The following is a 27,404-nucleotide window of genomic DNA, read 5'->3' on the forward strand; positions in this document are numbered from 1 at the left end:
ATGGGATCTTCCAATCCAGGGAAGTATTTTTTTCCTGGGCCATCTACGGTGAGTCCCATCATACCAACGGTTTGGATCACTAAACCATGAGCCCCACATACACAAATTTAAAACCTGAACACACTGTACAAACATTCAGCCTGAGGATGGTCCACCTCGTGTATAAAAGGAGATGGCATCTCCTCTTATCTTTAAGATAAAAAAGTTCAGAAGAAAATGGACGGTTCACATGCCTACAAGCTGTCGGTGCTGTTTCTGAGCATTGCCTATTGTTCGTATTGGTGTGAAGGGTGTTTGGATGGCGAAAGGAGAGTCCTATTACAAATCAAAGACTCCATCAACCATCCAAACGGGAAAGCTCTCCCAGACTGGGTAGGAGAGGACTGTTGCAAATGGAAACGAGTTGTATGCGACGAGTCTACATCTCATGTGAAAGAACTCTATCTCAGCCGTCGAAGGAATGAAAGCCAAGGAATATGGTATCCCAATGTCACATTATTTTCCGAATTCAAGCAATTGCAGATCATAGAGCTGCAATGGAATCAGTTGAGTGGACCAGATGTAATCAAAGGTGATGATGCCCTTTCCTGTTTTCATTTTTCACATTTTAGTTACACATAAAGCCATTTCTTTCCTAAGTGTAGAATAAGGTGGGCCACACCATGGTGATCATCTGGTACCAAAATCAGGCCAATCCAGTCATCATGTGGGCCACGCCAGAATGTTGAGCTACATCATTTTCTGTCCATTGATTTTACATGGTATCCTTCTTGATGAGATGAACGGCCTGATTTTGATGGTAGGTGACCATCATGGTATGGGGCCCACCTTTTGCACTTATAGAATACTCTACACATGTGAGCTGTTGGCCCAAGATGCATGAATGGTGTGTGATCATTTCTGATTATAGAATGCATATAGGTGGGTGGATATTCGATCACAAGGGCGGATTCAGTCAGGTCGGGGTAACATGGAGTTCTGTCAGGACAGGGGCGGCTCAAAGGGGTAGGCAGGTGAGGCAATCGCCTAAGGCCCCTGATTAGAGGTGGGCATCAAGTTGAGTCGAGTCGAGGTGGGCCAAGCTCGGCTCAGCTTGTCCATGATGTACTCGAGTTCGAGCTCGGCCTCGAGCTCAACATTGAAGCTTGGCTTGTTTGCCAAAGCTGTCGAGTCGAGTTCGAGTCGAGCTAGTGGTTCGAGTCGAGCTCGAGCTCGAGCTTGTTGGGTGAGAGCGTTATGAATTCTGTTCTTGATCGTCCTCCATTGATGAAAAATTCAAAAATCTTAAGAGAATCAAAGCAAAACCCGATGAAAAAACCAAACAAAGCTTCGAATCGGATGAGGAAACCTGTAAGAACCGATCTGTTCTTGATCCTCTTCCACCAGCAAAAATCCCAGTACTAGAAAATAAACAGAGCAGAAAACAGATCAGAAATCCCAGTAAAGAGCTCTAGCCAATCAGATCATTGGATTTCCTTGAAGCTCTAACAAATCTGAGAAGAACCCATCTAGGAATTCTTAGGTTTCTTGCCCAAGAAGTAGATCTCAAGAGATTGAAATCATAGTATTGTGGAGCTGAAATGAAAACTGGTGGTGGTGGTTCGGGTGGGCGTGCGGCTGGCAATGGGTAGAGAAAGAGAAGAAAGAGAAAGGGAAAGGGGGTGTGCGCGGTCGGGTAGAGACTCTAGGGTTTTTTTTTTTTTTTTTTTTAAAGTTTAAACTTAAAACTTATATATATATATATATATATATATATATAAAATATTTATTAATTGAGCCGAGTCGAGCTCGAGTTGAAATGCTCCCTGGTCGAACTTGGCTTGAACTCAACTCGAGCTTCAAATAATTAGCTTGGCTCGGCTTGAATCGGCCATTCAAGCCGAGTCAATCCGAGCTAACTCGAGCCGAGTTGAGCGAGTTTTTCATGCTAGCTCGACTCGTGAACAACCCTACCCCTGATTGAAATCAGATTGCGTACTGAGTTACTCAGTACGTTCTTACAGTACTGAGTAAACTTAGTTGGGCCTACTGTGAATGTATTTGTCTTATCCACTCCATCCATCCATTTTTTCATATCATTTTAGTGGTTGAGCCCAAATTTGAGGTATATCTAAAGCTCAAGTAGACCATACCGCAGGAAACCGTGGAAATAATGATTTCCACTGTTGAAACCTTTCTATGAACCACAGTGATATTTATTTGTCATCCAACCTTTTCATAATATCACAAAGACATGGATGAAGTGAAAAAAATAAATATTAGATGGATCTAAAACTTCTGTGGCCCCCACGAAATTTGCAATGGTAGATGTTCAATTCATACTTTTTCTGATGGTGTGGTCCATTTGACCTTTGGAAATGCTTCATTTTTGGGCTAATGACCTACACTTATCTGCTAAAATGTATGGACGAAGTGGATAAAATGCATGAATGACTGTGGGACCCACACAGTTTACTCAGTACGCTAATTGTATTGAGTTGCTCAGTACGCAATCCGTTTCCCCCCGAATTATTAAGGCCCTATATTATAGCAAAATTAAAATTTCTTAGGTTCCAAAATTAAAAATAAGAAGAAGAAAAAAAGCTTAAAATTTTTGAAATAAAACTTATTGAAAGGCCTACAAAATAGGAACATCTAAAAATTAGTTTATAAATTTTAAATTGAAAAAATAAAAATAAAAAATCCTAGAAACTAGCACTATCAACAATAACAGTCAACTTCCCTTTTCAAAATAATAGCATCATTCCCAATAAATTCTTCTCCTAAAACCTAGGACCACAGCCACCTAATTTATTGCTAATTAAGTTCTCAAAAAATTAAATTCTAAACCTCATTTTTATGGCTTGCCTAAGGCCCCCAAAAATGTTGAGCCGCCCTTGGTTAGGACATGATCGCATGGCCAACCTGTTATATATCCATGCCATCCATTCGTTTTTAAGCTCATTTTAGGGCATAAACCCAAAAATTAAGCAAATACAGTTATCAGGTGGACCACACCACATGAAAGAATGGTGATTGACCATTAAAAACTTCTCGTGGGCCGCCACAATAGTTTTGGATCAAGCTGATATTTATTTTTTTCCTTCATCCGGATCTGTGTGAACTTATCAACAGGTTGGATGGTAAATAAACATTACGGTGGGCCCTGGGAAGTTTTTATTGGTGGGTGTTCAATCACCCCCTGTTTCATGTGATATGGTCCATCTGAGATTTAAATTTACTTCCTTTAGCGCCCTAAAATGACCTAGTAAAACAGATGGACGGCGTGGATATACAAACCATACATCAAGGTGGCCCCCACAGTCACAGCCTGACTGAACTGAGTGTGACCCCGACCTAACCGAATCCGCTTCGTTGTATCACCCCATGGACAGAGCGTGCCCAAAAGATCAACTCGCTGGGTAGCAGTCCAAAGATCAGATGCCCTAATCTTGCAGCCATGGAGAATTTTAAGATGGAGCCCATCCACAACCGAGAGAGACAGATCAATGGTTAGGATCATAGTTTACAAAAACAGCATATCGGCAATAAAACAATACGGCAAAATGTTCATGTTTAATTCAGTTTTCAATAATTAAAAAAATGGTAAAAGAATTAGGTTAAAAAAAAATGCCAAAAAAAGAAGAAGATTGAAAAGGCCCGTTAACATATGGTTCAGATTAAATTATAGAGTGAGAAAAATGGCTAACATATATCTTCACAGGAGGAGCAAACAAACATTTTTGCCCCTTCAATCAGTTTTAAAATATAATCATAACTTTTGAATTTTTATCAAATATTAAATAAGATGGTATTTATAAAATATTAAAACTTTTATATGCTTATAAATTAATGGCATAGATGTATCCACATCAAGGTATTAAAAATGATTAATGGTAACAAAACGCTTAGAATTATTATGTAATACAAAAAATGACACATAACTGCCGTTACAAGACTAATACATTGTTTGAAGTTGTAATAGCCACTATGATTCATATCATAACAGTAGCAGCCATTACGGCCATTGCTACCATTATTAAATGTCTTAATCCACATGGATAAACGACTTGAATTTTTCTCGCTTCTTCTTGCTCTTAATCCACATGGATAAACGAGTAGCTAGCACACACCATGTATATATGTAGTAATGTATATATGTAATTAAATGGTAGGTTAATATACTTCGCTTCCCTCAAATTCTTCATTTGTAATAATCTTATATAAATAGTCTACGGTTACAAATTTTTACCCTGTCCAATTGCTCATCAATGGATAGTGACCACAATCTCTTTCTTTTTTTTCTAAATTGTGCTCTAAACTCTTTTAATAGATCACATCTTTAACAAAAATGTGTTTAATTTTCATTCTCAAAGATTTCAAAACAAAAATGCTTTATGCCTTGCCAAATTTTTCCCAAGAGATAGGGCCTTAAAAAGGATTAATTGGAAAAATGAGATTCATAATCTTGACCCTAAATAGTTGTGATAAGGCTATGGTGATGGTGATGATGCATGTGCAAGTTATTTTCTAAGGGCCCGCTTGGTAGACTTATAAAAATAAATTTTATCTCATCTTAGTTAATTATAAGTATATATTAATAACGTATTAAAAAATAGTTATACAACAACCGTTATGTAATGATAATGATGGGAACCATTATATATTATGGGGCCATAAAGGTCGTTAAGAAAGAAAAAAATAAAACTTGTAATACACTATTATGGGGATGATACAGTTTTTATTTTAAAAAAAGTGGCCATAATGGCCCTTACATACTATGTCATAACGGCACTATTATTAAATACCTTTGTGTATTAGAGATTAAATTTCTTTTTTAAAAGATTAAAAATAATCTTGATAACCAATAATCATAATATCTAATCATAATTATGATTAATTAAAATGAAATGAGCTTATTCTTATAGGCTTCTACCAAAATATTCATTCAGAAATGATTTTGACTGCTTGGGACAAATTGTCATGGAAATAATTGTGAGTGAATTTTATCATAAACTACTTAGACACCTGCCTAAGCTTTGACATAACATACATAACTTTTTATCTTATCAGTAACAAGTGGGATGTGGGGCCCATCAATCAACTATAAAGACTAGTCCTCTATTCCGTCCCACCATGGATGGATCATGTCTCTAAAAAATCTCCCAAATTGGAGGATCCTAAGCACCAATGTTGGAAAAAATTTCAATTGAACATTGACCATCGTTGTACCTATCAGACTGTGTGAGGCAAAAGTTGAAAGATTAAGATTCTCCAATAAGAAGATTTGATGACATGGTCCATACATGGGCAAATGCCACGAAGTAACCATCTTCATAAATCAAATCATTGTCCCACTAGACAACTAAAAACCTGCATATATTCTTTAAATCTTTTAGATCTTATATTTCTCATGTTACCACTGGCTGGTGATGAAAAATGGGTCCTGATCTTTTTCTTCTTCTTCTTTTTTTTTTTTTTTTCTTTTTTTGTTTCTAATATTCAATAACATTAATAACGATAGCCATAACAACCATTATAATTACTATTACGATACAGGCCATAATGGTTGTTATGGCCATTTTAAAGAAAAACTATATCGGCTCGACCCTTAACCATTGTTATGGGCCATTTTTTCCACAACTAATAGTCATATATTCCTCTCCTTATCATCATATGAATAAAACTTGATTTAAAAAAAAAAAAAAAAAAAAACCCTCATATTTTTCCAATTATGCATGAACTTATCAAATCAGAAAAAAGGAAATAATGAAATTAATATATTGCATGTTCATATCATCTATAACATCATCCAATCCATACAATACTAATATGATATAAAAGATTAACATGTTGATAAACAATACCAAATATCAATATTTTTTAAGATTGTCATTTGAATATTTTATTCTAAGGAATTCAACAAGGAATTGTTGCATTAATAAAAACTATGTCTTAATAAAAATATGTGGCACATGCTATTTTATCTCTCGATGTTGTTGATATTCTATTATAATCAAATTCTTTTTTGTTAATTTGTTGAAGGAAAATAGGATGACTCTAAGGGGTCATTTCAATGCCTGTAAAACCATTTAGTTGTAAAGACTTTATAGGTGAAAATTTTATAAGTGATGTTTGGATGACAAAATTTAGGTTTAAAGTGTTTAGAGGTAAACACCACATTTTTTGCCTCGCAAAAAGCCCCATGGTTTTAGATTATAGATAAAGGAATACACCTGGAAAGACATTATACACAGCAGAGTGCAGATAATAATACACACATTCTATGGGGCCCACCATGATGTGTATGGTATATCCACATCGTCTTTTATTTCCATCTCTTAATGCTCTCCTAGTGCCCAAAAAGATAGGCTGGTTGGTACTCCATGTGGGCCACATGATAGGGAATAGCCGAGATTAGACACTCATAGTTAAAAATATTTTACATTGTGGGTGTGGCTGACTGTGGGTGTAGGATATCTAATCCATCCATCATGTGCATCTGTTTATGCTCTCTTTGGAAGTAAAAGAAAAAAAAGAAAAGGATATCTAATCCATCCATCATGTGCATCCATTTATGCTCTCTTTGGAAGTAAAAGAAAAAGAAAAAAAAAAAAAAAAAGCCCCTTCAATGAGATTTGAAGATTTTAGCTAGACTTACCACTCCAAGCTCCGTTTAGCATAACTACCCACTTTCCACATATAAAACACTTTACGAGCTAGCTAAACACCCAAAAAGTTTTACTTGTAAACACTATGCGAAATATAAAATGTAAAAATTTACCATTCAAACTTTTTACAGGTGTAAATTGGTTGCAACTTAAAATTAATTTTATAAGCATCTAGGCAATCCCTAAGATATGTTAGTTTATAATTTATCTAGATTATATATAGCACTAACATCTCTTTGTAATCGTGCAGCATTTTGTGGTCTGAAGTTCTTACAGACATTGACACTCGACCATAACAAACTCAAAGGTGTTATTCCTCCATGTTTGGGCCACATGCGCTCCTTGAAGAGTTTATACCTACAAAGAAATTATGAATTAAGTGGAAACATTCCTTCATTTCTTAGCAATCTCACTATGATCGAAGATCTTGATTTTTCCTATAATCGGTTTGGTGGGAAGCTCTCATTTTCCATATTTTCCAACCTCACGAATCTTACTAATCTTGACCTCTCCAACAATTACAACTTAGAGGTTGAAACAGAGTCTCCAACTTGGTCTCCATCTTTTCAACTACAAATTCTTAAATTAGGAATGTGCAACTTGAATAAACATAGTGGCAGTATTATCCCTAGCTTTCTCTCCACTCAAAATGATCTATTGAGGCTAGATTTGTCCCGAAATTCACTTGTTGGAAGCATTCCATCCTGGATGTTTTTCAATATTTCTCAGTCATTGTCATTGAAAAGTAACATGTTTGATGGCCCATTTCCTCAACTTGTGCAAAACCTCACTTCGTGGCTCATGGTAATTGATCTATCTGACAATCATGTCTACGGGACACTTCCTGCTAACATTGGAGAATGCTTTCAGAACCTATATTTCTTTAACATGTCTTCAAATTACCTACATGGCAGCATCCCGCTCTCCTTTGGTGAAATCTCAACCTTAGAAGCATTAGACCTATCCAACAATAAACTGTCTGGAGTAATACCGCAGAGCTTAACTGCCGGTGGGAACTCACTGTTATATTTGAGCCTCTCTAACAATAGTTTGCAAGGACAAATACTTCCGCGAGATTCCAATATGACAAATTTGCTATATTTACAGCTTCATAGTAATTGTTTCACTGGAACGGTTCCGCCAAGCCTAGCCAACAGTCCTGATTTGGTGTATCTAGACATTCGAAATAACTACTTATCAGGTGATCTGTTTGCGAAGCTACCCATCTTTCGTTATATGAGAGTACTCCTCCTAAGGGAAAATCATTTCAAAGGCCTCATCCCAAGGAAGTTGTGTCAAATGCAAAACCTTCAGTTCTTAGATCTCTCCAGTAACTACTTTTTAGGAAGCATACCCTCTTGCTTGAACAACATTACTTTCTTTAAAAATCAATCAATAGGCTCCAATGTTACAACTTTAGGTAATTTATTATCACCACTAAAGGATAATGGTATTCGGGTTACGGTCGATTTCACTACAAAAGATATAGATTATTCTTATGAAGGCATTCCGCTAGCCTTGATGACCGGGATCGACATGTCATCCAATCGTTTGACGGGTAATATTCCGTATGAAATTGGAGATTTGATTGGACTTCGCTCATTAAACTTGTCCAACAATGTTCTCTCTGGACCTCTACCAATATCCTTTCAAAACTTGAAAAATATTGAGAGTTTAGATCTTTCTCATAATAAGTTGAATGGGTCAATCCCCCACCAGATGAATCAATTGAGTTCCCTTTCTACTTTCAATGTCTCATTCAATAATCTTAGGGGAAAGATACCATACGAGAATCACTTCACCACATTCAATGAGGACAGTTTCTTCGGGAATTCATATCTATGTGGGAAGCCACTAGAAAGAAATTGCTCGTTGAACACTCCACAACAACACTCCAAGGATAAGAGAGAAGAAGCATCCAGAATAGTCGACAGCTCTTTATTTTTCTACTCATTTGTGGCTCTTTCATATGTTTGTGGATTTTGTGGTGTCATCACCCTTCTTATATTGAACAATAGTTGGAGAAAGATTTATTTTAAAACAGTAGATAGATATATCGAATCATGTTTAGAGATTTTCCGGAAATAGTCATTGTAATTATTGATAAAAATAAATGTATTGAATACAACAATTATAGGGTATCTATTTGATAATAAGATTTCATATATGATCTTTGCTTTTTACAACTCATTTTGTTAAAGACAACTTGGTTCTTCTTCTTTCTCTTTTCTTTTGTACTAAAATGGTTACAGTGCCAGAAGTGATTCACGAATTTACCAAACTGGATAGTTTAATGGGGTTGTGACTTGGAAAACTAATGTTACATTCTTATACTTCCATTTATTATATGATGCATTCATTCATTAGTCTCATTAATGTGCATGGAACATTGAATTCATACAGGTGGTTAAGAGGGATTCATTCAGTTATCCTTAAAAGCTTGGAATTGGACACAATAGCCACCAGTTAAGAAAGTAAGAAAGAGTTATGAGTCATTCATTACCTTGTTTAGCTATTGCCATTTAGTAGGTTCCAGGACAAACTCAGATGAGAAGTGATTCAAGATCTAACTAGAGTGGATGGTCAGACCAATTTGGACCAAAACTGGCTACAAAAATGGGCTGGTGAACTAAAAACCCAAGTATATTAAGTGGTTAAGTACTTTCGATAAAAAATAAAAGCAAACGAGTGCAAGCTCAAACTCAAACATATATATAATTTGTACTTGATAGGTTAACACTCTAATCACAAGGCTAATAATAGAGTACCTGTTTATTCCTTTTTATCTTCTTTTTTTAAAAAATCATTTTAGATTAAGTAAAATTCCAACCCATAAGGAGTTGGAGTCTAACTATTTGAACTAGCAATTAAATTGAACCACCTACAAAACATGTCAGAGTCTGATCTAACTTTTAAAACATAGAATTGATACAAAAAATTAATTACGGTAAGATATAAGGCATGGTTGATTGTAAAATGAGATGTGAATACAAATAACTTAAGGAATGAAACCATTGTCATTTAGGGCCTGTTTGGATACCAACAAATAAGTTACTTTTCTACTTACAGCAGTAGATAAGTAACTTATTTTATAGAAGTTTGGTTTATAATTAGTTATAAGTAACTTTTTTATTTTAAAGTACCTAATCACTTCAGTTAATTTTTTTCAGTTTTTTTACTTTTTTTTAAGTTGCTGAAGAGAGGCATAGGAGAGCTGAAAGAGAGAAGTTGATAAGCAGGTTGTTTACCAAACGTACTTATCTTCTTAATAAGTAGAAACTAAGATAAGTTACTGTGGAATAAGTAACTTACAATCCAAACTAGCCCTTAGTAATTGCATATTAAATGAAAGACACGATTAATTACCCACCAAAAATCCATTTTTACAATTAGAAAGAGGAATTGAACAAGTTGTCCAATCAAGAAATTAGTTTTATTCGCTAAATTTCTTAGTAAAATAAAGATTGGTCTCTAGAAATTTTTAATCTCATTAAATTCAACTTCATCCCCATCAAATGTTAAAGTGCAAAAGTTGATATCCTGTGAAAATTTTAGCATATGTTATAGCATAACATTCATGTCCATATTGAAGTTTTGCTATGGGTTTTCTCATTATATTAATTACTTCCGTGATAATGAATAACTTATTATAGTAAAGCATACATTACCAGCAGTTTTGAAACGTGGCCCAGTTTCAAGAAATTCAAAATTTGACTTGATCAATTATTGACAAGTCAATTGTGGATACTTGAACAGAATCATTCGATTTACTAAAAAAAAAATCATTTAATTTGTGGGTCAATTGTAAAATTTTAAAGGCCAGTGAGGTCCAAACCTAGGCCATCCACAATAAGAACAAACATCATAGCTAGAGTCAAGCATGGGACGACTCGACTCGATCCGAACCAAGTGGGTGAGTCCGAGTGGACTCGTGCGTGTGCGTGTGCGTGTGCGTGTGTGAACTCAGATGTCATGTAGCTGCTTGTTCCGACTTGACTCAATGCCCAACTCTAATCATAGCCACCCTTCGATCACATGTTATATTATCAATCTAAAGTATTTTAGATAGCTAGAGAAGATCTCAAAAATATTTCAAATATTGTTATTTAATTACTAAAAATACTAAGTCGGATTGAGTGAAGATTGGGTTATGTCTTTGATTCAACTTGACCTGACTGGACATTGAGCGAAGTTGAGTTTTTTGGTTCTATAATATAATATTACTCATATCAAATTATTAAGAACAAATTACAATTTAAGGAAACATAAAAGTTTGTTTGGTGCCATTAATCCTTGGGTTTTTATGATGTCCACAGTATAGGAAACCTATTTTAATGTTCATCAAACATAAGTGGGCACATTCTTGCCCATCTAGACCTTTCAATAGATAGTACACATCTTAGATTGGTTGTAATCCAAAAATCCTTCTAACCGGCTTATCTTAAAGACATGATGAAAATTGCCCACTTTTTGGTTGCTATTAACTCAATTAGAGCCCTGATCCACTACAAAGTTCTGTGGGTTAAGCTTTATCTACAGAAAAATGTGTAGGGCTCACCATGATGCTTTTGTGATATCTAATCCATACATCATGTATGTGCTCTTTTGTCTTCCCTGGTGCCCAAAAATCAAGCCAATCCAAAACTCATGTAAGGCATACTATATAAAATCATGTGTAAAACCATTAAAAGGGCTTACTTAAGTTTTAAAATGGCCTTTTTTTAATGTATCTATTCATCCTGGTGGGACACATCTTCCAAATGGATTAGATGTCATCTAAAAAAACACTATGGGCCCCTCAATTTGGAATGCTTTTAATAGTTGGCGTCCTTTTAATTGTTCTCTATGGTATGACATACCTAAGTTTTGGATCCACCTAATTTTAGCTTTCAAGGAGAACATTTGGGGGTGCACATGATAGAAAGTTGGATATCATGAGCACATCACAATGGGTCCCACACACTCATTATAGGTTAAGCTTAACCTACAAGGCTTTGTAGTAGATCCTACCTTGATTAACAAGCTGAGAAATTGTTTGAAAGATTTAGCAATTTGGATTATCCCATTGATGTCATTTTTGAAATGTGGTCAATCTAAGTAGGACCTTGACTCAATGGTCCAGATTGACAAACACATGCATGGATTGTGGAGTATATATGGGATATTGCATAAACTTTAGAGGTGCAATGCATCATGTCATTATTCTTCAAATGGTGATCATCCATCACTTCAATTGATGGGCCACCTATAAAGTGAGTCGTAGCTTAAACATTGCATGTAGAGCTGGGCACAGGACGACTTGACTCGGCAAGCTTGACTCATCCGACTCATTCAAATTTGACTCGATCCAAACCGAGGGGGTGAGTTGATCCGAATTGAGTTGACTTCGTCCAATTTGAACTCAAATCGAGTCAAGTTCAAGTCTCCCATAACTCACCTTGACTCGACCCAAAATTCAACCCGATATTGACTCAACTCGTGTGTGTGTGTGTGTGTGTGTGTGTGTGACTCAGATATGACGGTTTCAGATAGATGTTGTGTAGCTAATGGAGAGGCTGCAATTCTGGCAAGTGAATCTAGGTTTTGAGTTGTGATTTCAGCCCGTGGATACTCGTTGCACCCGACCCGACTCAACTCAACTCGGTACTTATGGCTAGACCCGGACTCGAATCAGGTCAGGCGTGTTAGACTCGGTACCGAGTCGGGTTGAGTTCGGTTTAGGCCTATTTCAAAACTGGATCGAGTCGGGTCAACCCTAACTCGGTCTGACTCGACTCAATGCCCAGCTTGAATTGCATGCATTGAATTTCCCTAGCCATTTGACCATTCATCCAATGATATTCAACTCCCGACCTTTGGTTTTTCTTGATTTAATCACAAACATAAGTTATTTCCATATCAACCATCCATTAGATACCAACTAATGGTCTACGTGGAATCAAACATCTTATATGGGCTTTTATTTTATGACCTAGCTTCGGTGGGCCTCATGGCTTGGACAACTTAATTTGAGATGCACATAAGCAACATGCTTGATTTTTGAGAGCATGTGTATGACCCATCACATAATCAAGCTATCGAATCTTTTATCTTATAAGATCCGCAACCAAGTCATGGTTTAGGGATCCAGGCCATTATGTCTTGCTAACTATTTATTTGTGGACCATAATTAAAAAGTTAGATTTGTAATACCATAGAGATTTTTGTGGCAAACCCATCCAATGTAGATCCCAATCAATCCATTGGTTTAGATCATTGAATCATTGATGGAGTTCTAAGGTCGAGCTCAATGACAAGATTGATTAACTGAACTTTTCAGGTGGAATTAGTATCGGCGGGTATCTATGGATATCTTTCCCACCCAGATTGTGAATTGTTGATTGTTGATCTTTAATCTGATCAAACATGTTCTCAAAGGCCCATCTTTTACTTTTTGGAAGAAAAATGAGAAAGGAAACAAAACCCAAGCCTCTTATAGCCATAACAATCATGGGCCAATATGCTTCTAGCGTATCTCGTAACGGGCCATTTTTCTGTGGTTGATTCACCTTCGTATTCTGATTTTTTATTTAAGTATATAAAGAAAATTGTCAAGCTATAAGAGCAAACACTTATCCTTTTCAAAATATTACAACTCTTTTCAGCCCTTTTCTCCATTGGCTTTCTCATCACAAGGAGAAAAAGCCCCAACAATGGGGTATTTGTTCCCTCACTCCCACTCATTCTCTTTGTTTGGTATGTGTTGCTCTTATATATGGCTTGTGGTTGGTTGGTAGGAAAGGACTAAGTGCTTATCATTGATAGCGATTGGAAGATAGACTGTTAAGAACGAAATTCATCAACACATTCAATTAAAAAACGTCAAATATAATGAAATTTATCCACGCATTCAACTGAAAAATGTCAAATATACGGTTGCAAGGATTTTCCAACCAAGAGGATTATAGTGCATGGGAATCCACAAAGTCCCAGGCCAAAGTTATACAAAATGAAAAACTCCAAAATTATTTTATAAACTATTGACTTCTGCTCAAGCTTTTGTATTTATCGGACAATACATGAGCGGCTGAGGCCCGAATTCAATGCTATGATGCCCGTTCTGGTATATAGTTCAAAGTACAAAAGTTCTAATGCTTTTCTAATCACTCTCCATTTCGAATGGACGGGATGATAGCAAATCATATCCTATCATGTATATTAATAGCAAATCATCTCCTATCATGTATATTGATTTTATTATTAGATATTCTTTTTTATATATAGGTTGTATATCTTTATATAGGCCCCATCAAGGTTAAAGGAATATTTTAAAAAAACTCAAGGAGAATCCTCCAAAATATTATGTTATTTCTGAAATTTTTAGTTGTTCTTGTGTTATCACAAGAACTCGGTGCAAATCCATCCATCATGATCACACCCAGATCATAGTTAAAAAAGCAAAAACTCTACTCAACTTGATTTGACTCGATATTCAATCGGGTCAAGTTGACACGAGGACTCAACCTAAATCCAATATGTATGTGTGTGTGTGTGTGTGTGTGTGTGTGAGAGAGAGAGAGAGAGAGAGAGAGAGAGAGAGAGAGAGAAATGGTTCTATGCCGTCGAGCTCATGGGAACTTCCCATGAGGTCGAGCTGTGTGGGCCCCACCGTGATGCATGTCGAACATCAACACCGTGCATTTGATAGGTCCCCTTTAAATTATGAGATATCCCAAAAATCAGTCGTAAACAGAACTCAGGTGAGCCATACCATCTAAAATCATATGAAGACACTAGTGGGGCTCACCTGAAATTTGGATGCATCTAAAACTTGGTCCGACTCTCATCCAAGTTGGGAGGATAACCTCTCTCAACTTTTTTATGTGGTATGGCCCACAAAAGTCATGGATTGACTTTATTTTTAAGCCCAAAGCCCATCATGGAATGGTGCATCTGACTGATGGGGTAGATGTTCGACATGTATCACAGTGGGGCCCACACAACTTGACCTCATGGGAAGTTCCCATGAGCTCGACCGCATAGAACCATATATATATATATATATATATATATATATATATATATATATATATATATAGAGAGAGAGAGAGAGAGAGAGAGAGAGAGAGAGAGAGAGAGAGAGAGAGAGAGAGGAAGGAACGCTCAGCTATGCATCAGCGAACCTTGCTATCAACCGTTGGATAAGGCCGATGGTCTGGATGAAAGCGCTCTTAGCACGAGTTTGAAAGAGCAGTTTCTTTCTCTCGCATGCTTCTTCACCATATTCTCTATCTCTCCGAAGAATGGGGCGGAAGCCTTTTCAGATGAAAATTTTCCGCTGGGATGTTATTTGGGTCTCACCAAGATGTTAATGATAAATCCATGCCGTCCATACATTTTAAAAAATAATTTTATGGTTTGAACCCAAAACTGAGGTAGATCAAAATCTCAAGTGGGCCAAACAGTGTTGATTGAACTCTCACCATTAAAAACTTCTGGGGCTACCAAATTTTTGGATCAAGCTAATATTTGTCTTTTTCCATCATCCAAGTCTGTATGACCTAATCTACAAGTTGGATGTCAAATAAATATCACGGTGGGCTCTAAAAAATATTTAACGATGAGAATCATTAACACCGCTGCTTCATGTGGTGTGGTCCACTTGAGATTTGAATTTGCCTCAGTTTTGGGATAATGCCCTGTAATGATAAGAAAAAACGGATGGACGGGGTAGATTTCTCAAAAAACATCATGGTGGGCCCTACCTAGGTTTCAAGGAAGTAAAAGGCTTTTGAAGGAAATCTGCGTTCGAAAAAACCACACTGCGGATTTCCCGTGAAAGCCTTTCGTGCGCTGGAAACCTAAGTGGGGCTCACTGTGATATTTTTAAGAAATCTAATTCGTCCATCCGTTTTATGAGATCATTTTAGGACATCTGTACAAAAATGAGCCAAATCTAATACTCAAGTGGGCTGAAAACATGAAGATTAAACTTACACAGTTGAAATATTCGTATGTCACAAAAGTTTTGAATCAGGCTAATATTTGTGTTCTCAGCTAATCCCAGTCGGAATGATGTTATGAATGGTATAGATGGCATGTAAACATCCATGTCGACCCCAAGGAGGTTTCAATAGTAGGAATTTTCCTACCCCCTTTTCCTTCGGTACGGCTCGATTGACTACTGTATCCTGCTCACTTTTGGTCTACCGTCCTAAAATGAATTCAAAAAACGGATGGACGGGATAGATTTCTCACAAACATCATGGTGGGCCCCACCTTGATTTCCAGCGAACTTAGCAAAAATGGCTACTCCCCGCCACCATCCCCATGGCTAGTGGTCGGGTGCTCTGTGGGCCCCACCAAGATGTATGTGCTTCATCCATTTTTACTGATCATTTTAAGGCTTGATCCAAAAATGATAGGAATATAAATCGCAGGTGGAACACACCACTAGAGAATAATAGTAATTGGATATCCACCATTAAAATCCTCCTAAGGCCCACTGTACTGTTTATTTAACATTCAATTTGTTGATTAGGTCATAAATACCCAGATGAAGGGAAAAAAAACAATGATCAGCTTGATCCAAAACTTTTATGGCTACCAAAAAGTTTTGAACGGTCAATCTTCATTCAATACTGTTTCCTGTAATGTGGCCCACTTGAAGTTGGGATATACCTAAGTTTTCGTCTCATACCATAAAATGATGGCCACTAAAGCCAAGGTTCTATCATAAGATATGTAGTCATCTTGTATGAGGGGATTGAATTGGGTTGGGATGAACAGTTTTCCCATCGGCCAGGGTTGGTGTCGATGCGCCTTCCCACGGGAAGCAATGCGAATTGAATTGAACATTTAGGGTTGATTTTATTTTATTTTATTTCCTTCCACCCATGTCTTTGTGATCTTATGAACAAGTTAGATAACAAATAAACATCATTGTTGGCCCTAGGAAGGTTTCTAGGTTTAAATCATTATTCTCTTTTTTTCATGTGTTATAGTTCACTTGAGCTTTGGATATCCTTCAATTTTGGATTAAACCTCTAAAATGAGCTGGAAAAAGGGATGGAGGGCATGGATGAACCATATACATTCATGGTGGGGCCTGTGGACCAGCCTCTATCGAAGCCCGGCTCACAATGTTAGGCTTGAGCGTGGCTTGGGCGCCTGTGAAGCTAAAATAGCCCAGCCAAGCCTGGCTCGAGATGTTTATCGTTCACGGACGCGGAATAGCTACTGGCTCGCTGCTGAAGTGACGTCACCAAGTTATTTGGGCCTCACTATGATGTATTTGTTGTATCCACACCGTCCATCCATTTGGAGAGATTATTTTAATGGAGGAGACAAAGAATGAGGCAGATACAAAACCCCTCCACAGAAAAGAGCAGGGAGAGTGACGCCCACCGTTGTAACCTTCTTAAGGTCTACCATGATGTTTATTTGAGATCCAACCTGTTTATAAGTTAACACAAGCATGAAAGAAGAGAAGACACAAATATCAGCTTGATCTAAAACTTTTGTAGCCGTTAGAAATTTTTAACAGTGGGCATCACTCTCTCCACTGTTTTCTGTGTTGGTGGGGACTACTCCAGCTTTGGATCTGACTCATTCTTTGTCTCATGCCCTAAAATGATCCCTTCAAATAGATGGATGGTATGGATACAAAACATACATCACAGTGGGGCTCACATAACTTGGTGACGTCACTTCGAGTTTAGCTACTCAAGTAGCTAATCCGCGCCCGTCGTACACATGCAAACCTAATGGGTCGGAAACGCATGGTGGGGCCCACAAAGCACTGACCACCAGCCACGGGGTCAGGCCGGCCGGGAACGGATTGGCTACTCCCGCTGCCACCAGCCAATGGCTGGTGGTCGGTGCTCTATGGGTCCCACCATGATGTATTCGATTCATCCATGACGTACATCTATTTTTCTAGATCATTTTATGGTACGAGATGTCCATTCCAATCTCAAGCGACCACGTTACAGGAAACAGTATTGAATGAACGTTGACCACTAAAAACTTTTTAGGGGCATAAAAGTTTTAGATCAAGCCAATCTTTGTTATTTCCCTTCATCCGGGTCTATATGACCTAATCTATATTTCAAATAAACAGTACAGTGGGCATTAAGAGGATTTTAATGATTGGATGGTGTGGTCCACATGAGATTTATACCCCTCTCATTTTTTGGATCAAGCCTTAAAATGATCTGTAAAAATGGATGAACGGAATGGATGAAACATATACATAATTGTGGAGCCCACATAGCACCGATCACCAGCCACTGGGCTGGTGGCAGGTGGCAGGGGGAGTAGCCAATCCATTTCCAGGCCGGGCTAGATTCAGGTCAGGCTGTTGTACACCGTCCAAACTTAACCCGCCAGCCCTTAGGGCTGATGTGGCCTAGCTGCAAAGCCCGTGGACCAGCCCGGCCCATTGACAGCCCTGCTACTTTCCATGCGAGTCATCCAATCAATCAGACTCTCAACTAACGAATTAAAGTTTTGTCAGAAAAGTCACGTCCTGCGCCATTCCAATTTGTCGGCGAGAAGAGTTTGAGAAGTTATTTGCATGACACGTGTCACATGGAAGACATGCAAGATCGTGTCCGCTCATCAGTTGGGTGCCTTACCCTGTCCTTTGATCACATGGGCTGTGGACGTCTACAAGAAAAACCCACTGTTTTAAATAAAAATATGAGCGCTGATCTATATTCAAAGTACTCGTGTGACCCACATGGTTCATGGACCATCCTGATGTTTGGGACAGGACATGTTTGAAAGCAGATTCAGTTGATGAGTGGTCCGGATCTCACACATTTAATCGATGTGGCACGTTAGCCATGAATTCGTCTTCGCTCTATCCTTTTCCCTGTACATTTGATGCTCTGGTAGAGCACGATGGTTAATGCACATGCGCTAACAAATTTTGATAATTGATATTTACAAAGATAAAAATAAAGTATTTAAATAGTGGGTCCCACTTCAGAAGGGCCTTGGACCAAAATTTACAGACAAACAATATCTTAGTTAGTACCAATTAGTGCACATAAAATGGACAGCTAAAATCAAATGTGAGAAATAGTTCAAATTCAATAAGAAAAAAATCCATTGTCCAGATTGATATTGGATTATAACGTCCCAAATATTAGGCATGATTTAATTCGAGAATCATATATGCAACGTGTACAATTTCAGAAGGCATGTGTATAAACTATCACCACCGTCGGAGTATCAAATAACTGGATGCTGAAATCCAACCGAATTTCCATGCATTAATGAAGGTAGGTGGCAGGAGCCTTTGGCGTCGACTCAGGCGTGGACGTGGATTGCGTGGTGCGTTTTTCTAACTCATCTTAGTCCATGGTCCCAAAATTGAAGTATATCCAAATCTTAAGTGGACCACACAACAGGAAACATGATTTCCACCATTGAAACCTTCCCAGGACCGACATTGATGGTTATTTCTCATCCAATCTGTTCATAAGGTCACACAGACCTGGATGAAGGGAAAAGAAAAATATCAGCTTGATCCAAAACTTCTGTGGCCCTAAACAGTTTTAAAGGGTAGACGTTCAATCGCCACCGTTTCCCATGGTGTGGTTCACTCGAACTTTAAATATGCTTAAAGTTTTTAACATATTGGCTTAAAATAAACTAGGAAAACGGATGGACGGCGTGGATAAAAGTACATACATCACAGTACGGCCCAGAGAGTCCTTACATCTGGTAGCTGCGTGGCGTTGGGATCACCGCGCTGCAGTGATGGGCACCTAATATTTGTACGGTTCTGCTGTAGCCTTCATTTTGTACAAGGGGGACCCGTGGCTTATTGATCCAAGCCATTGATATGAAGGGCTCCGTTATTGATGGTCGTTGTATCGAAATTCTCCCTTATGGCAAATCCCAAAGTCTTTCAATGTGGGGCCAAACAAATAGACGGTCAGGAAAGAAAACACTGCTACCATTCACATCCAGCAGAAAACAAAAATATCCAATGGGTGGGATCTTCCAATCCAGGGGAGTATTTGTTCCTGGGCCATCCACGGTGAGTCCCATCATACCAACGGTTTGGATCACTAAATCATGGGCCCCACATACACAAATTGAAAACCTGACCACACTGTACAAACATTCAGCCTGAGGATGGTCCACCTCATGTATAAAAAGAGATGGCATCTCCTCCTATCTTAAGAAAAAAAATACCAGAAGAAAATGGACGGTTCAAATGCCTACAAGCTGTCGGTGCTGTTTTGGAGCATTGCCTATTGTTGGTGTTGGTGTGAAGGGTGTTTGGATGGAGAAAGGAGAGTCCTGTTACAAATCAAAGAATCCATCAACCATCCAAACGGGGCAGCTCTCCCAGACTGGGTAGGAGAGGACTGTTGCAAATGGGAACTAGTTGTATGCGACGAGTCTACATCTCATGTGAAAGAACTCCATCTCATCCGTCAAAGGCATGAGAGTCAGGGAACATGGTATCCCAATGTCACATTATTTTCCGAATTCAAGCAATTGCAGATCATAGAGCTGCAATGGAATCAGTTGAGTGGACCAGATGTGATCAAAGGTGATGATGCTCTTTCCTGTTTTCATTTTCACATTTTAGTCACACATGAAGCCATTTCTTTCCCAAGTGTAGAATAAGGTGGGCCACACCTGGTACGAAAATCAGGCCAATCCAGTCATCGTGTGGGCCATGCCAGAATATTGAGCCAAATCATTTTCTGTCCATTGATTTTACATGGTATCCTTCTTGATGAGTGGAACGGCCTGATTTTGATGGTAGGTGATCATCATGGTGTGGGCCCCACCTTTTGCACTTATAGAATACTCTACACATGTGATCTGTTGGCCCAACATGCATGAATGGTGTGTGATCATTTCTGATTATAGAATGCATATAGGTGGGTGGATATTCTATTTTGATGAGTGGGACCCACGGCTTGGTAATCTAGACCACTTTGCCGTTGTATCACGAGTAGGGCTGAAAGTTGGGCCGACCGACCTGTGACCGACCGGACATTGAGTTGGGCTCGGGCAGGATTCAAGCATGGGCTATACAAACACTAACCCGATAAAACTTGGGTTGGGCTCGGGTTGAGGTCTCGGATTGCCCGACCCAACCAGAACCCGATCAATATATTAGTTACTTATAAATTATAATCGAGTGTGGATCGTTTGTGTCAAAGGCACATTAGTGATGTCGGGTCTCATTTATCCACGTCATTTCCAAGGACTCAAGCTAACAAGATATGCCGGATTTCTCTCTCCCAAATAGATTGCGTGCCATGCTACATGATTTTTAAAGTAGTAGTTGTCCTGTATTTTAACTTGTTTTTTTTTAAGAAAAAAAATGAAGTCCTTTATGATGAATAATCACATATATAATTAATCAAATCATAGATACAAAAAATAAGTCATATATTGAAATGTAATAAACTAATGTAATAATGAAAATATTAGCATGTATACACCTGACTAACCCGATCAATCCGACCGAGCCCGCTTGGGTTGAGAATTCCCAACCCGAGATTGGGTTGGGTTGGGTTGGGTTAGGGTTGAGCACCAACCCGACCCAACCCGCCCGACTCTCAGCCCTAATCACGAGGGCGGATTCAGTCAGGTTGGGGTAACATGTAGTTCTGTCAGGCTATGATTGCAGGGCCAACTTGTTATATATCCATGCTGTCCATCCGTTTTTACAGCTCGATTTAGAGCATGAGCCCAAAAATTAAGCAGATCCAAGTCTCATGTGGACCAAACCACAGGAAACACAGTGGTGATTGGCCATTAAAAACTTCTTGTGGGCCACAAAAGTTTTGGATCAAGCTGATATTTGTTTCTTCCTTCATCCAGATCTATGTGAACTTATCAACAAGTTGGATGGTAAATAAACATTACGGTGGGCCCAGGGAAGTTTTGAATGGTAGGCATTCAATCACCCCCTGTTTCATGTGTTATGGTCCATCTGAGATTTAAATTTACTTTCTTTAGTGTCCTAAAATGAGCTAGTAAAACGGATGGACGGCGTGGATATACAACCCATACATCAAGGTGGCCCCCACAGTCACAGCCTGACCGAACTGAGTGTGACCCCGACCTGACCGAATCCGCTTCGTTGTATCACCCCATGGATGGAGCGTGCCCAAAAGATCAACTCGCTGGGTAGCAGTCCAAAGATCAGATGCCCTGATCTTGCAGTCAGGGAGAATTTTAAGATGGAGTCCATCCACAACTGAGAGAGACAGATCAATGGTTAGGATCATAGTTTACAAAAACAGCATATCGGCAATAAAACAATACGGCAAAATGTTCGTGTTTAATTCAGTTTTCAATAATTAAAAAAATGGTAAAAGAATTAGCAAAAAAAAAAAAAAAGAAAAGAAATGCCAAAAATAAAAAGATTGAAAAGACCCATTAACATATGGTTCAGATTAAATTATAGAGTGAGAAAAATGGCTATCATATAATTGTGTGTGTATATATCTTCACTGGAGGAGCAAACAAACATTTTTGCCCATTCAATTAGTTTTAAAAAATAATCATGACTTTTGAATTTTTATGAAATATTAAAAAAGATGGTATTTATAAAATATTAAAACTTTTATATGCTTATAAATTAATGGCATAGATGTATCCACTTCAAGGTATTAAAAATGATTAATGGTAACAGAACTCTTAGAATTATTATGTAATACAAAAAATGACACATGACTGCCGTTACAAGAATTATACATTGTTTAAAGTTGTAATAACCACTATGATTCATATCATAACAGTAGCAGCCATTACGGCCATTGCTACCATTATTAAATGTCTTAATCCACATGGATAAACGACTTGAAATTTTCTCACTTCTTCTCACTCTTTTTTATGTGCGAGTAGCACACACCATGTATATATGTAGTAATGTATATAGGTAATTAAATGATAGGTTTATATACTTTGATTCTCTCAAATTCTTCATTTGTAATAATCTTATATAAATAGTCCACCTCGGTTAAAAAATTTCACCCTGTCCAACTGCTCATCAATGGATAGTGACCACAATCTCTTTCTTTTTTTCTAAATTGTGCTCTAAACTCTTTTAATAGATCACATCTTTAACAAAAATGTGTTTAATTTTGATTCTCAAAGATTTCAAAATAAAAATAAAAATCATGTCTTCTAAAAGGTTCGGAGATTTAATTGACTAATTGTAATTTTTTTCCAAAACTACAAAGTTTGGCCTTGTCGAGAACTAATATATGTAGAAGTGAAAGCCTGCATATGATCCTCCAATTGTTGAAATTGAATACTAGCCCATACAATTATAGTCATGCTTTATGCCTAGCCAAAATTTCCCCAGGAGATAGGGCCTTAGAAAGGATTAATTGGAAAATTGAGATTCATAATCTTGACCCTAAATAGTTGTGATGAGGCTATGGTGATGGTGATGATGCATGTGCAAGTTATTTTCTAAGGGCCCGCTTGGTAGACTTATAAAAATAAATTTTATCTCATCTTAGTTAATTATAAGTATATATTAATAACGTATTAAAAAATAGTTATACAACAACCGTTATGTAATGATAATGATGGGAACCATTATATATTATGGGGCCATAAAGGTCGTTATGAAAGAAAAAAATAAAACTTGTAATACACTATTAATGGGATGATACAGTTTTCATTAAAAAAAAAAGTGGCCATAATGGCCCTTACATACTATATCATAACGACACTATTATTGAATACCTTTGTGTATTAGAGATTAAATTTCTTTTTTAAAACATTAAAATAATCTTGATAACCAATAATCATAATATCTAATCATAATTATGATTAATTAAAATGAAATGAGCTTATTTTTATAGGCTTCTACCAAAATATTCATACAGAAATGATTTTGACCGCTTGGGACAAATTGTCATGGAAATAATTGTGAGTGAATCTTACCATAAACTACTTAGACACCTGCCTAAACTTTGACATAACGTAACTTTTTATCTTATCAGTAACAAGTGGGATTTGGGGCCCATCAATCAACTATAAAGACTAGTCCTCTATTCTGTCCCACCATGGATGGATCATGTCTCTAAAAAATCTCCCAAATTGGAGGATCCTAAGAACAATGTTGGAAAAAATTTCAATTGAACATTGACCATCGTTGTACCTATCAGACAGTGTGAGGCAAAAGTTGAAAGATTAAGATTCTCCAATAAGAAGATTTAATGACATGGTCCATACATAGGCAAATGCCACAAAGTAACCATCTTCATAAATCAAATCATTGTCCCAGTAGACAACTAAAAACCTGCATATATTGTTTAAATCTTTAGATCTTATATTTCTCATCTTACCATTGGCTGGCGATGAATAATGGGTCCTGATTTTTTTTTCTTTTTTCTTTCTTGGTTTCTCATATTCAATAACAATAACGATGGCCATAACAACCATTATAATTACTATTACGATACATGCCATAATGGTTGTTATGGCCATTTTAAAGAAAAACTATATCGGCTCGGCCCTTAACCACTGTTATGGGCCATTTTTTCCACAACTAATAGTCATACATTCCTCTCCTTATCATCATATGAATAAAACTTGATTTTAAAAAAAAAAAAAAAAAAAAAAACTATTTCTCATATTTTTCCAATTATGCATGAACTTATCAAATAAGAAAAAAGGAAATAATGAAATTAATATATTGCATGTTCATATCATCTATAACATCATCCAATCCATACAATAGTGATATGATATAAAAGATTAACATGTTGATAAACAATACCAAATATCAATATTTTTTAAGATAACATATTGTCATTTGAATATTTTATTTTAAGGAATTCAACAAGGAATTGTTGCACTAATAAAAACTGTCTTAATAAAAATATGTGGCACATGCTATTTTATCTCTCAATGTTGTTGATATTCTATTATAATCAAATTCCATTTTTTTGATTTGTCGAACGAAAATAGAATGACTCTAAAGGGTTATTTCAATGCCTGTAAAACCATTTAGTTGTAAAGACTTTATAGGTGAAAATTTTATAAGTGATGTTTGGATGACAAAATTTAGGTATAAAGTGTTTAGAGGTAAACACCACATTTTTTGCCTCGCACAAAGCCCCATGGTTTTAGATTATAGATAAAGGAATACGCTTGGAAAGACATTATACACAGCAAAGTGCATATATATACTATGGGGCCCACCATGATGTGTATCGTATATCCACATCGTCTTTTATTTCCATCTCTTAATGCTCTCCTAGGGCCCAAAAAGGTAGGCTGGTTGGTACTCCATGTGGGCCACATGATAGGGAATAGCTGAGATTAGACACTCATAGTTAAAAATATTTTAGATTGTGGGTGTGGCTGACGGTGGGTGTAGGATATCTAATCCATCCATCATGTGCATCTGTTTATCCTCTCTTTGGAAGTAAAAGAAAAAAAGAAAAGTATATCTAATACATCCATTATGTGCATCCATTTATGCTCTCTTTGGAAGTTTTTTTTTTTTTTTTTAAAAAAAAAAAAAACCCTTTAATGAGATTTGAAGATTTTAGCTAGACTTACCACTCCAAGCTCCGTTTAGCATAACTACCCACTTTCCACATATAAAACACTTTACAAGCTAGCTAAACACCCAAAAAGTTTTACTTGTAAACACTTTACCACTTATCGTGAAATATAAAATGTAAAAATTTACCTTTCAAACTTTTTACAAGTGTAAATTGGTTGCAACTTAAAATTTTATAAGCATCTAGGCAATCCCTAAGACATGTTAGTTTATAATTTATCTAGATTATATATAGCACTAACATCTCTTTGTTATTGTGCAGCATTTTGTGGGCTGAAGTTCTTACAGACATTGACACTCGACCATAACAAACTCAAAGGTGTTATTCCTCCATGTTTGGGCCACATGCGCTCTTTGAAGAGTTTATACCTACAAAGAAATTATGAATTAAGTGGAAACATTCCTTCATTTCTTAGCAATCTCACTATGATCGAAGATCTTGATTTTTCCTATAATCGGTTTGGTGGGAAGCTCTCATTTTCCATATTTTCCAACCTCAAAAATCTTATTAGTCTCGACCTCTCCAACAATTACAACTTAGAGGTTGAAACGGAGTCTCCAACTTGGTCTCCATCTTTTCAACTACAAATTCTTAAATTAGGAAGGTGCAACTTGAATAAACATAGTGGCAGTATTATCCCTAGCTTCCTCTCCACTCAAAATGATCTATTGAGTCTAGATTTGTCCAGAAATTCACTTGTTGGAAGCATTCCATCTTGGATGTTTTTCAATATTTCTCAATCATTGTCTTTGAAAAGTAACATGTTTGATGGTCCATTTCCTCAACTTGTGCAAAACCTCACTTCATGGCTCATGGTAATTGATCTATCTGACAATCATGTGTACGGGACACTTCCTGCTAACATTGGAGCATGCTTTCAAAACCTATATTTCTTTAACATGTCTTCAAATTACCTACATGGAAGCATCCCGCTCTCCTTTGGTGAAATCTTAAAGTTAGAAGCATTAGACCTATCCATCAATAAACTGTCTGGAATAATACCGCAGAGCTTAACTGCCGGTGGGAACTCACTGTTATATTTGAGCCTCTCTAACAATAGTTTGCAAGGACAAATACTTCCGCGAGATTCCAATATGACAAATTTGCTATATTTACAGCTTCATAGTAATTGTTTCACTGGAACGGTTCCGCCAAGCCTAGCCAACAGTCCTGATTTGGTGTATCTAGACATTCGAAATAACTACTTATCAGGTGATCTGTTTGCGAAGCTACCCGTCTTTCCTTATATGAGAGTACTCCTCCTAAAGGGAAATCATTTCAAAGGCCTCATCCCAAGGAAGTTATGTCAAATGCAAAGCCTTCAATTCTTAGATCTCTCCAGTAACTATTTTTTAGGAAGCATACCCTCTTGCTTGAACAACATTACTTTCTTTAAAAATCAATCCATAGGCTCCAATGTTACAACTTTAGGTAATTTATTATCACCACTAAGGGATAATGGTATTCGGGTTACGGTTGATTTCACTACAAAAGATATAGGTTATTCTTATGAAGGCATTCCGCTAGCCTTGATGACCGGGATCGACATGTCATCCAATCGTTTGACGGGTAATATTCCGTACGAAATTGGAGATTTGATTGGACTTCGCTCATTAAACTTGTCCAACAATGTTCTCTCTGGACCTCTACCAATATCCTTTCAAAACTTGAAAAATATTGAGAGTTTAGATCTTTCTCATAATAAGTTGAATGGGTCAATCCCCCACCAGATGAATCAATTGAGTTCCCTTTCTACTTTCTATGTCTCATTCAATAATCTTACGGGAAAGATACCATATGAGAATCACTTCACCACATTCAATGAGGACAGTTTCTTCGGGAATTCATATCTATGTGGGAAGCCGCTAGAAAGAAATTGCTCGTTGAACACTCCACAACAACACTCCAAGGATACGGGAGAAGAAGCATCCAGAATAGTCGACAGCTCTTTATTTTTCTACTCATTTGTGGCTCTTTCATATGTTTGTGGATTTTGTGGTGTCATCACCTTTCTTATATTGAACAATAGTTGGAGAAAGATTTATTTTAAAACAGTAGATAGATATATCGAATCATGTTTGGAGATTCTCCGAAAATAGTCATTGTAATTATTTATAAAAATAAATGTATTGAATACAACAATTATAGGGTATCTATTTGATAATAAGATTTCATATATGATCTTTGCTTTTTACAA

The 27,404-nt window shown here is 37.1% G+C and overlaps 1 protein-coding gene across 1 annotated transcript; it reads left to right on the plus strand.

The window, feature by feature from the left end:
- The first annotated feature begins 181 nt into the window (after nt 1–181).
- Nucleotides 182–27,404, plus strand: LOC131249794 (uncharacterized). Its single transcript, XM_058250555.1, has 5 exons — nt 182–571; nt 6,901–8,737; nt 8,903–8,910; nt 19,831–20,205; nt 25,469–27,404. The coding sequence occupies exons 1-5, from the start codon at nt 217–219 to the stop codon at nt 27,304–27,306; spliced, it is 4,413 nt and encodes a 1,470-aa protein (XP_058106538.1). The 5' UTR covers nt 182–216; the 3' UTR covers nt 27,307–27,404.

Source organism: Magnolia sinica, chromosome 6 (assembly GCF_029962835.1).
Source record: "Magnolia sinica isolate HGM2019 chromosome 6, MsV1, whole genome shotgun sequence".
NCBI classification, from domain to species: Eukaryota; Viridiplantae; Streptophyta; class Magnoliopsida; order Magnoliales; family Magnoliaceae; genus Magnolia; species Magnolia sinica.

What these genes read in the sequence shown, in the direction of transcription:
- LOC131249794 (XM_058250555.1), top strand. Translation starts at nt 217, where the DNA reads ATGGACGGTTCACATGCCTACAAGCTGTCGGTGCTGTTTCTGAGCATT. An exon ending in TGGACCAGATGTAATCAAAG is followed by an intron (nt 572 to 6,900) that starts GTGATGATGCCC and finishes GTAATCGTGCAG; the next exon opens with CATTTTGTGGTCTGAAGTTC. An exon ending in TGGACCAGATGTGATCAAAG is followed by an intron (nt 20,206 to 25,468) that starts GTGATGATGCTC and finishes GTTATTGTGCAG; the next exon opens with CATTTTGTGGGCTGAAGTTC.